We start from the raw sequence: 14,709 nt of genomic DNA, 5'->3' as shown, positions 1-14,709 counted from the left end.
ATTGTCCAAATCACACTACTAGGGTAATTGAATCTGACCGAGCTTACTTCTTTGAAGATGTCTTAGACAATGGGAGCTCTGTGCCTAGGCATATTACCTTGCATGACGAAAGTAGCATTTTGCCTATGCCTATCTTGACAACTCCTCATGTTGACAGAAATAATGCCATGGATCAGAATGAAGCTCAAGATGAACCACCTTTAGAGGGTGATAGGGACATGGTTATTGAACCGAGACAGTCCCAAAGGGTTCGCAGGTCTGCTATTCCAGATGATTACATGGTATATTTGCAGGAATTTGATTCAGATGCTATTGATAGCTTAGACCTAATGTGTTACCAGGAGGCTATTTCTAGCTTGCATTCTTCTGAATGGTTAAAGGCTATGAGTAAAGAAATTGCCTCTATGTACCGCAATCACGTATGGGAGCTTGTAGAGCTACTAAAGGGGTTTAAACCAGTTGGTTGCAAGTGGGTCTTTAAAACAAAATGAGGAGCTAGAGGTGAGATTGATAGATATAAAGCCAGACTTGTAACTAAAAGCTACAACCAGAAAGAAGGTATTAATTACACAGAAACCTTCTCTTTGGTATCCACTAAAGATGCTTTTAGAGTGGTAATAGCTTTAGTTGCACAGCTTGATCTTGATCTTCACCAGATGGATGTCAAGACTGCGTTCTTGAATGGCGATTTGTATGAAGAAGTCTATATGACACAACCTAATGGTTTTGTTGAATCCGGTAAAGAACATCTAGTGTGCAGATTAAAGAGATCCATCTATGGGCTAAAACAGGCCTCTAGGCAGTGGTATCTAAAATTTGATGAAGTTATCACCTCTCTCAATTTTGTTGAGAATGTCTCAGATCAGTACATCTATCAGAAGTTTGATGGGAATAATTTTACCATTCTTGTTCTCTATGTTGATGATATCTTATTAGCCAGCAATTTAATAAATTTCCTTAATGAGATAAAGCACCTATTGTCTTGATATTTTGATATGAAGGATATGGGTGAAGCCTCCTTCGTTCTTGGGATACAAATTCATCATGATAGATCTCGTGGTATTCTTGGTTTATCACAGGCCACTTATATTGAGCGGGTACTTAAGAGATTCAAAATGGATTTATGTTCTCCTTCACCTGCTCCTGTATAAAAAGGTGAGCTGTTGTCAAAGTTACAGTGTCCCAAGGATGATAAGAAGAGGGCTGAAATGAGAAAGATACCATACGCTTCTGCTGTCGGTAGCCTTATATATGTTCAAGTGTGTACTCGACCAGATATAGCCTTTGCCATTGGAGTATTGGGTCGATACTTAAATGATCCAGGTCTGGATCATTGGAAGGCTGTTAAGAAAGTTATGAGGTATTTTCAAGGTACAAAGGATCATATGTTGACTTACAGAAGGTCAAATTCTCTTGAGGTTGTTGGGTATTTTGATTATGACTTTAAGGGATCAGAAGATCTTGAGATTGTTGGCTTTTTAGATTCAGATTTTGCCTCTTGTCTGGATGATCGTAAATCTACGACTGGCTATATTTTCATATTGTTTGGAGGAGCTGTCTCTTGGAAGAGTGTGAAATAGACACTTACGGCAGTTTCATCTATGAAAGCTGAGTATATTGCTTGCTTTGAGACTACACATCACGCTATATGGTTGAGGAAGTTGATATCTGGCATGCACCTAGTTGAGTCAATATCACGTCCTCTAACCATTTATTGTGATAACAAATCTGTAGTATACTATGCTAACAATCACAGAAATTCCAGTCGTACAAAGCATTTTGATATCAAACTTATGTTTGTGAAAGAGAAAATTACTGAGTCTCAAACCCGTGTGGTACACATTCCTGGCACGCAGATGCTTGCAGATCCGCTGACTAAGGGCTTACCTGTAGAAGTTTTTCAAAATCATGTAACTTGTATGGGTATTGTGAATTCCTTTGATGCCCTAGTTTAGTGGGAGTTTGAGAACCTTTTATGTTGCAATTTCTCTTTAGGCTTTTTTTTCTTCTATGAGTTATGTTTAGTTCAGTTAGATGCGTCTATATCATTTGTATCCCTATAGGATTCAATGATTATGTTGTGGTACGCTATGCATGTCACTTGTTTCCCCATAGGAATCAGTGATTTATATTGTTATCTTATTGAGCTGTGTTTGAAATAAAATTTCATGTTACTTAGATTATGAGATATCATATCACTTGTTTCCCCATAGGATTCAGTGATTTTGTGGAGTTTCATTTTTTGAATTTATTTGTGGCTTGTTTATACAACTTGCTTAATTAATGCAATCCAAGTGGGAGATTGTTGGAATATTATTTATAAATTAGCATTAATTAATAAGCCCAATAAATTGGTCCTTATGATCTTGTGTGGACCATAATAGGTGGACCACACAAGTGAGCCCAATGGGCAGAGGCCCAACCCACAACCTAGTAGCCGTCAGTTATTTCCTATCTCTTAACTGACTGAGTCAGAGATAATAGATAATATAATTATTTAATTATTTAATAAGGCGGTTATCGATCTGATCTATATAAGACGATTAGTCGGTAACCGCAAACACACGACTCATTTTTCTTCTACTTCCATTATCTCTGAACTCTCTGAAAGCTCTAGGGACCTGTGGGTTATGTACCTGCCTATACTCGAGGTAATCGAGATCTCTCTAGCACTCATGGATTTTTCAGGTACGCATACATTACTTTACTTGTCTATATGAATTGAGATACTTAGATTCAAACAGTTTCATCACTTACTTTCACCGTTGCCTTGGGTTATGATTCTCGGACGGATGATGACAAGGTTTTAAGGATGTGGACAATGACGGAATATGGTGATTATGTTATAAATGGTGTGGAGGAGTATTCTCTGAGCACTGATTCATGGACACCACTGTCCATTAGCAATGCCAATGACTTTTGTTTTGAATATAATTGTTTTGCTCTGTTCTTTAGAGGAACTTGTTATTGGTATTATTCCTCGACAATGATCCTGAGACTGAAATTGGCCCGAGACGAGGTTTTCCGCAGAGTGTTGCTGCCACATGAAGTTGAAAAGAGCAAACCTGATCGGAAAAACCTAGTTGTGTGGAAAGAATCGGTGTGTTTAATTTGCTGTTATGATTTTGGTCGGAAGGTTTTGCGGATTGATATATAGGTGATGGATGGATTTGGTGCAGTGGTTTCATGGACGAAAATGCATAGTATAACAAGTCTATTAGAAGAGCCTCGTGCTTTGGTGTTCTGGAAGGGAAAGGAGCTTCTTCTATAAACACATAAAGGAGAGATCGAGTCCTGTGATGTGGATACAAAAGAGATAAAGAATTTCAAGATAAAGGGGTACGAGGAACCAATTCGAGGCTCGGCTCAAGCTGTAAATTACGTGGCCACTCTCGTTCCAATTAAACGGGGAAGATACCTACTTCCTTAACGTGATGTGCATTTTTTATTTTCTCGTTTCAGGTCAGTCTGTGCTCCTACTTTGTATTTCATATGTTCTTTAAGAAATAAAGCAAGTGGAGATGGCAGGAGGAGAGGATAGTGAAGATTTAAAGAGAAAAGAAAGGGAAATAAGATGCACATTCTAAATTATTGGACCTCATCCCAATAGGGTTGGGTTAGATTGGATGTTAATGATTCTTTGAAAAATCTAAAGCGTATGGGGAGACATCATTTGAGATAATTAAGAAAGTTACATGAAATTATTCACCAAATAATGTTGTAGGTGGTTTGCTTACTAAGTAGTGAACCATATTGGGATTTTCACTACTCATCACCTTTAAGGTGTAGGAATCTTTTGCTTGTGAGTTGTGACTTGTTAATTAGTTGTTCTAGCTTTATTTCCTTGTATACGATTTTAATTGTGGCCTGATAAAAAAAAAATTTAGAGACAATATTATGGGAGTTGCACATTCTCTAATATTATATATTTCTTAAGCACCATTTTAAAGTTCAATTTTTGAAGGTTTGTATGGAATCTATATTTAGGGAGATGTTTTTAGTAAATATATCCATATTTAGGATCATATTTTTTTAATATTATTTACATATGTTCATTGTTTAATCAATTCAATGTTTTTCCGTTCACCAAAAAGATTTAATGTTTTTTACTCATTTATTAATTTCTGAAATTATTATTATTTAGTTGTAAACATAGTAGTAAATAATTTAAAGGCAGTTAGATTTCTAGGTTTGAATTAAAATTAAAGTTACATTATCGTTTATTTTATTTGTTAATTGATCTAGTCAAAATTCAAAAATCAAATCTTTTTTTTTTTTACATGTATAACAAGGAAGAAACTAAGCAGTAATAACTTCCCACAACTATTTTTCCTCCGCCAATGTTTTCATTAGCCGTTACCCACATTTTCTCTTTTAAAAATGTGATCTAGTTAAGGGAGGATTAAGGAGAGGGACCAAATATTATTAAAATTTATTATAAAGGATTATAAAAATCAAAATTAGGATGAATGATCAAGAAAATTATAATTTACTATTATAATCTCAATATAAAACCTGCCAATATATCTACCAAAAAAAAACCTGCCAATATTAATTAATATTTTTAGATATAATTCTTCACTTCTATGGGTTCTACAAATATTGAAGTCTATGAGGTATTGTTTGGATTAATGAATTTGAATCATTGGCCAAAGAAAAAATTAAACAATTTGAATTTGAATTTTAGTTTTAGTTTTAAAATCTTAAATTTAAAATCTAATATTTAAAATATTTTATTTAGATAATGTAAAAAAATTTAAAGGCTTAAGATACATGAGCTTGGAGATAAGAGGAGAGGTGAAAGTAATAAAGATACTAATAATAAAAATGGGAGAAAATGAGAAAATTGGAGTAATGAAATTTCAAAGGATTTAGAGAAAATTTGAAATTATAAATAAATTATAATATAATAAGATTTGAATTTGGATTTGGATTAATGGATTTTTATGTATTTGAATGACAGATGATGTTGAAATCAAAATCAAAATTCAAATCCTCATGTATTTAAAGTTCTAAACCTAGGTTTAGGTATTTTGATACGTCTATACTTCTCTTTGTCCATGAATTAACATCGTGTTTGTTCGTTACATTTCCGGTAGGTACTGTATCTATTCATTCAATTCTTCGAGTTTAATTAATTTTATCGGATAACTTTATATATTTCAAACAGACCACGGCTCTTATCATTAAAAAAATGAAGCTTCTCTTGTACTGACACATCGTATAAGTTGTTGGACCTTTATGATTAAGTGACCAGGTAAAAGCAGGATGGATGTTGATAGTGTGAAAGATTCAAAACTTTTTGATGCAAGTTATAACACCCTCAAATTTATAAACCGATTTTTCACAAATTATTAAAACCATTATCCCATCCTGCTGATAGTGTGAAAGATTCAAAACTTTTTGATGCAAGTTATAACACCCTCAAATTTACAAACTGATTTTTCACAAATTATTAAAACCATTATCATGGTAGAAAAATTTCTACCATGATACATCCAAGACAATATACCACAGGTCTTAAAATATTTCAAAAAGTAATTAGAACCATGAGGGACAGACATGATTCTCATAGCATATTATTCAAATCAGGTCATAAATTAAAAGGGACAGACATAATCCTCTTGAACATATAAATGCATTTAATAAAAAGGATTAGAGTTTATATGCTCCACAAAGAAGATATGTCCTAAGTTGGCACAAGATACATTGTATAATCCAAAATAAGAGGCAACGTAAAAGATGGTGTCTCATACACCATAATTACACCTCTGGTGCTTTCTCGGCCGGACTCGCTCCTGTAAAAATATTAACCACGGGGAATGAGACTTAAAAGTCCCAGTAACCAAAAATTAATATGTAATGATGCATGCGGATGTAACTAATCATGCGATTGCTAAGTGGGCACACAAAACATTTAACCGAACAATATTTTCAAACAAACCGAACAAGTATTTAATTGCATGACTGCACCTTATATCCTCCTTTCACCATGCTCGGACGCCAAATCACCCGGCCAAAGGTGAGTTGGACCACGCGACACGCCACTCATTGGGTCCAATGAGGGCTTACCACGTGGTAATAATTAACCGAACAGAAATTCCCATTAACACCATACATTAAAATATCCTGACAAGTCATGCATCATTCAAATATCCAAACAGGAATATATCCGAACAATAATATCTCATCATGATAAACAAAAATAAATTTTTAACCCACTTGGCAATAATTTCAAACAAGTATATACAGTATTTATTTTCAATAATTCATAATTTTTCCAAACAACAAAACAACACATAACCATTCACAAACACACTCATCACAACACATTAATAATGGTTACCTTGTGTCTTGAATAACAAGTTCCCCTTCACAACTCCTTTTTCACCACTATCTTTGTCAATATAATCTACATAATTATTTCACAATACTATATATTAATTTTACATTAAAATAAATAAATCTAATTTAAATAGTTAGAAAGTCTTAGATCTATAATTCATATTAACACTAATTTAAGATTTATGCCTCATTTAACTTCCCAAATTCTTTTCTAAAATTCTCGTACCCTAATAAACTATTTTTTTTATCCTCAAATCACTTCTAGTATCACAATTTCATCCTTCTATATTCTAAAAATTCGTCCAAAAATAAATTAAATTTTAAAATTATCCTGAAGCCTCAAATCACCTTTCTATAACCTCAAAAATACCTATTCATACTTAAATAAATATTTAATAATCATAGGTTTATCCCTACGTCTCATATTCCACATAAATTCAACCATATAGATCTAGATTTTAACTCAAAAATTCTTAAACATGAGTTTTAACCTCAAGAAAATATTCTATAATATTTATTATATCCCTAAGAGTTTTAACCTATATTTTTAATCCATCATATCATCAGATTAACTATCTTATAGAAAAATCCTAATCAAAATATTTATTCTATCCTACAAAATAATCATATCACTAGAAAGCTAATATTATTTAGAAAATAACTATAAAATTAATTTTGTAATTAAATAAATTTTTAAATGCTAATCTAAACAGGAAAGTTAGAACATACCTGAAGAAAAAGAAAATAATCTCCCCTTACGAGAAAACGCCGAGCAACGTGAGAGGAAGAGAGAAAAATAATATAAAAATGGGATTGTGAGTCCCAAAATTATATTAAAAAAAACTATAGGTTCGAATTTAATTATTCAAACCTTTGGGCCAAAAGTTGCAATTTCCTCTAAATTGCATCTTAGCCTCTCATGCTTCCTAATGCACACACCCCCTCCTTTTTATACATGAAGGCACCTCTTCTCTTCTCTCATCTAACCAATGTGGGACTTAGAAACAACAACCTTCCACCCCCCTTTTTTTTTTGTTCCTTCTACCTTCTCTTTTTTTTTAAACACACACATAAAAAAAATTATTTATGTATTATATCTTAACTAAATATTGCTTATGTGGTTTTAAATTTAAATTTTTAAATTCATAATTAAATACCTAATCATAATATTATTTCTAAATAACCTCAAATAATATAAATTCCTATTATTATCATTTTTTTTCCTCAAAACCTAAATTCCACAATTTCTTTATTATATAAAAATCAGGATGTCACACAAGTAAAATAAAAATATTGTTGTGATGTATTGCATAAAAGAGTAAAGGGATAAGTTCGGCTAGGCATTATTTTTTTAAGAATATTTGATAACCCTATCAAATGATACAAAATAAATTATTAATTTTAAAAAATAGAACATTCAATAATCTGTCATTAACTTTAATTGATGGACGTTATGTGGGGTTCACAATGACACTTGACACTCCACGTCAGCATGTGTAAAAGTATAAATTTAGACATGAATGATTTTTTGAGAAGTATTAGATAGCCTATACTATAAAATGAACTATCCAACACCTTCCCATCAATTTTGGCCAAATATTATTCATTTTCATACTTATGAGATCCACAACATGTCAATCTCTTCAATTTTCTTGCCTTTATTTTCATTCTCAACTCAAGAAAAAGAATTTCAAAAAATTATTATCTAAAGACATTCATGAAGACAACGCTAACAAAATAGAAGAAATACTTCGTGGCTAAATTAAGTTAGAATCAAACTTTTCCTACACGTTATAAAAGTAAATTTCTACTTCATTTGCATCTTCTTGGTAAATGTTTTTAGATAAAAACTCTTTCAATCTCTTCTTCTAGAGATGACACTAAGAACGAAAGCAAAAAAATTGAAGAGATTGATGTATCGTGGGTCTCATAAGTATAAAAATAAACAATATTTGATCAAAATTGAAGGAAGGTATTGGATGGTTCGCTTTTCATAATAGAGGTAACCTAGTACTTTTTGAAAAATAATTCGTGGCTAAATTTACACATTTACACATGCTGACGTGGAATGCTCATGGAGTGACACATATCATTGTGGGCCCCACATAATGTTCGTCAACTAAAGTTAACAGTAGGCTATTGGATGTTTTATTTTTTAAAGTTGATAATTTATTTCGCACCACCTGATAGTCTAAGCTATTAGATGCTCCTAAACAAATAATATATGACCAAATTTACATTATTATCTCAAAGAAAAAAGAGGAGGGATCCTCTGCTCCACCAAACTTGAACTGTTTTTAGTCTAGTTGTTGATTTTTTATGAGTTCATTATTTCAAAAAAAAAAAGCAAAAAAAAAAAAGAGTACACTGGACGTTTACCTTGTCAATTAAATTCACAAATGCCCTAAAATTTTCATAATTATTTTGAATGAATAGTAAATATTATTTCAAATAATGTAAATTATTTATTTAAATAGCAATAAGATATTCAAGTTATTGGTGTTCACAAGAATCATACTTTCTTGAGTCTACTATAATAATTTTTCTAGTTATTTATTTAGATATAATGAATTGCAACTAATTATATTTAATTTTTCTGCTATAGTTGCATAATTAATTCAAAAATCAAAACTTTCTTCATGTGTAAATTTTGATCATGAAATTCCAAACTTTCCTTTTTGATTATTTTTCTTCTAGCGAAGTCCAAACTACACCTTAAGTCTTGACCTTGTGTGTATCAACAACCTTGTACTTAATTTCATATGAGTAGGCTTAATTAGAACTAGTAATATGAGTTGAGCACACAAGCTCAACATGTTGCCCTACCAAAAGGTGTGGTTAGGTTGGCCAAAAAATTGGTTTGTTTAGATGTAAGCCTATTTTGGCTTGCACTACATAACCCAATCCCACAGTGAGTTAGATCCAGCTTCTCTCCATTTTCTTCCCTCTCCACTTCCTCTCCACTTCCCATCTCAATCGTCAGATTCATTTTTGAATGGTTGAGATTTTATGTTTCATAAAATTATTATTATATGCATTTTTATAAAGTTTTATATTTTAATAATAATTTTATGAAACATAAAATCTCAACCGTTCAAAAATGAATCTGATGGTTAAGATGGAAAGTGAAGAGAAAGTGGAGAGAAAAAAAAAATGGAGAGAAGCTAACTCCCAATGAGTTAATTTACAGATTGGCTAATTAGCCCACCTATTTTTTTTATTTGTTTTTGCATATGGGATTTTTGTTTAAGTATTCCTTGATTCACTCCTTTCCTCCCCTTGTGTTTTTTTTTCCGTCTTTGTGATAATTTGGCCATTTCATTTTGGAGTGTTACTAGGATGAACAGTAGTTAGTATTCATCGTGTGTTACTTTGTGGGTTTTAACTATTTTAGTTGTCTGGTCATTTATATTATGTTTCATAGATTTATAGACATCTCTAGTTAATGTCACAATTGATAGTACTTGGTTTTTCATGATGTTTATATGATTTCATCTTTGGAGCTCTGTTATTCAGCCTTGCCCGTTACTACTTGTGTTCTATATATTTCTATTGCAAGGTTATGTGGTTTTATTTGTCCTTTCCGTACTCCACTCTTGGGGTTTATAAGATGGCTAGAAGTAATAAAAAATAGTTAGCAATTTCCATCCCCTTTTGTGATTATCAAGAGCGTTAAAGATTTCATAATGAAAAATTGGATGGTTATTTTTGACTACGTTTATAGAGAAGTTAAGAAATGTGTTGATTTTCTAATTTACAAAACACTTTATGAAAATTCTAATATTTTTACCATTGATAATTCACCTTTCACTGTATAAACCTCATGACTTTAAATATAATTAAATATTAATCTTTTTACACAGTTATCCCATGGCTTTATATTTAACAAAAAGTATTCAAGAAGATGCATTCGGTCAGTTTGAATTAAAGCACGTAACAACAAGCTGAAATTTGTCAGAGGAAGATCTTGAATGTATTTCCTTGAACAATTATATCCAAATCATACAAAAGTAAATAAAAAATAACATTTTTTACTTATTATTAATTGTAATGTATAATGTAATGCTTTTAAAAACCTCAATGTATATATACTTCCTCGCTGATAGTATGTCATACAAATTTACATATGTCCATCCTATTTTCACATCTAGGTTCTTCCTTTGCTAGCTATGTTTGGTGGGTTATATATTGAATCTTTTTTCATTACTTCACAAATAGCAGTTTAAGCTATATACTAAAAAGTAGCAAAGGAAAAAGTGTCCTTCCTTCTGTTTTTGGGATTGCGTGTAGATGCTCCTGCTCTATTTTTACCCTCTATTGTCCTTCAATACTTGTGAGGTTTCATTTCATGCAAGTATTGATGCTGCTACTGTGTTGTTACCCTTTGTTGCTTAATACCATGTTGACTAGATTTCCTCTGTTTATATATATAAAAAAAAAAACTCAAGATATTCAAATTGTCAAAGTTACCACTGTGCAGTGATTATGTTGAAAGGATTTTGAAAGTGAATGTTAAAGAGATTGTAGTGATCATGTTTGTTGCTGTCAAAATATGAGCTATTGTAGTGCACGAGTTATTAGTAACTTAAGGTGATAATTATTGTCTTCTAGACTACATATAAGATCTTGAAATTTTTCACTCTTACTTTTTTCAAGTTGCAAGCTTTCAAGTACTTAACGTTTTACACAGCTTGCTTCAAGTTATTTTTTAATTCGCATATGCCTGCTAAATAGCATTTTGTTTAAAATTTTAATGAATTTCACGGTCAAGGATGTGTGATTATTCAGGAGATATTGATAAGTTTGTATATGTTCACTTTTCTTTTCAAAGTTAATGCTAGCTGCAGCCTGCATTATCAGTTGTAACTTGACTTTTCCTTTTGACAAGTTTGTAAGGCCAATTTCAGCAATACAAATTTGATAATGATTGTACTATGCCAAGTTTAGGGAGAGCAAAACGGGATAAAAAGTGTGCAGGAAAAACCTTTCATTCAATTTCTCCAAAAAAAAAAAAGCTTTTGATTCAAATGTAATTGCATGTGACCATGCTAGTAACTATCACTTGAGGTTAATGACTAATATTAATAATTATAACACAATAGTAAACAGAATTTTATGTTGCAATTGCTGAACTTTTACCACTTCCTTCTAAGTCTCCCAGCCTTGAACCACTTAAATTGTTATCTCTTTGGTTGCTGTTTTATGTAAATTATACCATGGTTTAAATGGCTTGGTTAAATGTAAACATGCCTAGACTACTGCTGGACTGAGCCATTTTTGCTAACTATGAACAGAAGTCAGAGACAAATATTGCAACAAAAACTTATCAATTTCAGATACAATAGTCTTGCCATGTACTTGTGGTGAATTTCCTAGAAATATTTAGTTCAATGAAAGTAAATTTATTTAGGATGTACTTTCCTACAACATCTAGAGCACACAAGTCTAATGTTTGTAAGCCTTTTTAGTATGTCGGTAGTTTTAGTATTTGCCTTTCTATATTTTTTATTCCATGTCCCTAACATTGAGATTTTGTTTCAGCTCTTGGTTTAAGGGGATTTTTTTTGAAGATTTTGTCATTGACTTTTTTGTTGTGGGTAATCTTGGTTTTAAGTCTGTCATTAATAATAACAAGGATATTTAAACCTGAGTTAATTATAAGATTTGTATGTCAATTTTTAAGTTAGTCACATAGCCATTACACATGTGTTGTTTTTTTTTTTTTTCATTTGTAATGGTATTTTGAAAGGCTGCTAAACTTGATAATAATTACTAAGTTTACTCCTTTTGATATATCAGTTCATTATATTTTTGTTAGTTTAATGAATGACTAATAAAACTTTAGTAGTTAGATTAATTTCAATGTATGAATTATTGATAAATTTTTTATGTTCTAAAACTGTGGATGTTAATTGTAGGAGTATGCATGGTATTTGCTAGACATTTATGTTCCAATAACATGAATAGTATTTACTCCACTTATGATAGTATGGGTGCTAATATTTTTCAATTTACTAATCATTGATATTATTATTACTCATGTTTTAATTAGAATGCGATTTTTTTAATAAATACTGAAAACTCATTAATAATGCTAACAACACAGGGCAAAGATCCAAATAAAACTAATAACCTAGATTTTTTTTTCATTATCTTCCATCCCTGAATGTGATTTCATTAAAGTTTTTACATTTATACAGGTTAGAATCTAGTTCTCATATATTCATCTTTCTAGCTTTTCAGGCTCTATAAAAAAGCAAAAAGCAAACAGAAAAAAAAATCTTTTGCTTATTGCATAAATGTGAACATGGTAAAAACTAAAAAGAACAAAAAAAAAAAGTAGAATGACAAACAAAAACCTTGTAAAAATATTAATATTAGATTAGAACTTTTCAACATCAATATTCTCAAATTTTAGTAATCTTTTTACTATATTTTAATATTAAAATTCTTATTTTAATATTAATATTATTATAAAGTCTTTACTTATCATCCTCTCAAACAAAAAATGTGAAGTGGCGGAAAGGTTTCAGTCCCAATCTTACATTCGAAAGGAATGGATTCCTCAGTCCTCACTATCATGTCTCGATGCTTTTACTCTTCAACTCTGATTCTTTGTTCAAAAAAACTCTGATTCGTTGGACCGACATCTGACTTATTTTGGGATTCAAATTTATCATGTCTTAAGTAAGTCTTAAGTAACAATTATACTGTGTGCGTTTTGTATTCTACAACTAATCCTATTAGCAGCATACTGTGTGAATTAATCCGGGCTTCCAATTCATATGGCAGATGAAGATAAGATGGTTATTCGTTTTAGTCAAGCAGTTCAACCAAAACATAGCAGCCTCAGCCTGTGAAATTAATGAGAAAAGCTCAACATTTCATTCCTAAGTGAAAACCAGAACAAGTAGAATATAGCCCTAATCAACTCTGGAATGGGTTTGGAATTTCTTTCTTCAAATTCCAAATGTCGTCGTCCCAAACAACATCACCGTACAGTGCACCGAAAGCTTCATCCAAAAATGGAATCCAAACAGAGCCCCACGACATTTGCTCGTCCACGAAATCCCCAATCCAAGGCCAATAATCGTGGTCGTCGTCCCAGCTTGGCCAGCCCAAAACATTTTCTTCAACCTTCTGTTTCCCTTCTTTCTCCTCCTCCTCGTTACGCATCTTCTGGTCATCAGCTTCAGTACTCTTTGCTTTCTTCTTCTTCACCATGGACGCCATTTCTGCACCTTCGAAAGCTCTCACGCTCATAAGTCTTTGCCTCTTCATGATTCTTGCTTTGGTGCGTGCTTCGGAGGATTATTTTGGTGTATATATTTATATGTGGTGGGGATTACCGTGTGGTCGAAGAAGAGAAGGGAGTGGAAGTAAAGAATATTTGTGAAAAGATGCGATGACGTTAAGCGGCAGCGTTGATTTCGGGAATTGCCGACGGAATAGCTAGCCCCACGTATCCCTGTTGAAATCGAATTCTTCATGCGGTCACGTGTCCGTTACGTTCGTTGAATTGTTCCATGCTCCGGGGGATCATAGCCAGATACAGTAACTGTGCTGGAGAGAGGGACGGTGAAGCATGGAGGGAGCGCCCAAAATTTATGCATAATTAGTATCAACGTTAATGCTCTCTCTCCCTTTCTCTCTCTAATATTATAAAGTATTTTTTTTTTCCTTCAAAATATCATGTTTAAAAATATAAGATACTCTTTCCAATATTTATAGTACACTTTTAATCATTTCACATATTTTTAAAAAAATTAATTTAATTATTATAAAGTATGTTATATTTTAAATTAAAAATTACTTTTAGAAGGTATCTTATAAATAGGATTTGAGGGAGTATTTACTAGTGGGTATTGGATTTAATGAAAGGATTAATCTCTCATAACATAACAAATCAATGTTTGAATCCTTATTGAGAGATGTGCCTGCAATTAGTGCCGTACATAAGTATAATTCAACTAAAAATTTCTTATAATATGAGAAATTCTTAAATAGACTAGGTGTGCTATGTCATTTGTGATTTGTCTGTTTAGAATATCTCAAATCATCTAAAAAAATTAAGTGACATTATTTTAATTAATTTTATTCTTATAATATAATGTATATTTAATTTCTTATGTTTTCTATCTCTAATATCATTATTATCATAATCAATTTATACTTAATATTATCTGAATATCATGTTTTTATTGAATAAATTACCAATGATGAGGTGTATTGATCTATCTAAAAATTTCTCCTTATAGTATTGAATTGTAACAAATAAATAAAAGTTACCACATGCATAATATATATATATATATATATATGGTACTCTATCTCTTAAAAAACATAATAAATTTTTAATTGAAT

At 31.5% G+C, this 14,709-nt stretch overlaps 1 protein-coding gene and 1 long non-coding RNA gene across 2 annotated transcripts; both read right to left on the bottom strand.

Annotated features, from left to right (window-relative positions):
- Positions 1 to 5,671: 5,671 nt before the first annotated feature.
- LOC129307421 (uncharacterized) lies at positions 5,672 to 7,245 on the bottom strand. The gene is made up of 3 exons (XR_008592359.1): positions 7,075 to 7,245; positions 6,347 to 6,412; positions 5,672 to 5,798 (listed from the first exon to the last, which is right to left on the bottom strand). It is a non-coding gene; the product is annotated as an uncharacterized LOC129307421 (long non-coding RNA).
- A 5,761-nt stretch (positions 7,246 to 13,006) lies between these two features.
- LOC129305118 (uncharacterized) lies at positions 13,007 to 13,834 on the bottom strand. The gene has a single exon (XM_054945055.1). It carries the CDS (start codon positions 13,624 to 13,626, stop codon positions 13,273 to 13,275), a length of 354 nt encoding a protein of 117 aa, XP_054801030.1. The 5' UTR covers positions 13,627 to 13,834; the 3' UTR covers positions 13,007 to 13,272.
- Between the last annotated feature and the right edge of the window lie 875 nt (positions 13,835 to 14,709).

Source organism: Prosopis cineraria, unplaced genomic scaffold (genome assembly GCF_029017545.1).
Source record: "Prosopis cineraria cultivar Desert tree isolate PC_DT_omini unplaced genomic scaffold, ASM2901754v1 PC1, whole genome shotgun sequence".
Taxonomy (NCBI): Eukaryota; Viridiplantae; Streptophyta; class Magnoliopsida; order Fabales; family Fabaceae; genus Prosopis; species Prosopis cineraria.
The sequence above is the reverse complement of the archived record's forward strand: the minus strand, read 5'-3'. Positions and strand labels throughout refer to the sequence as shown.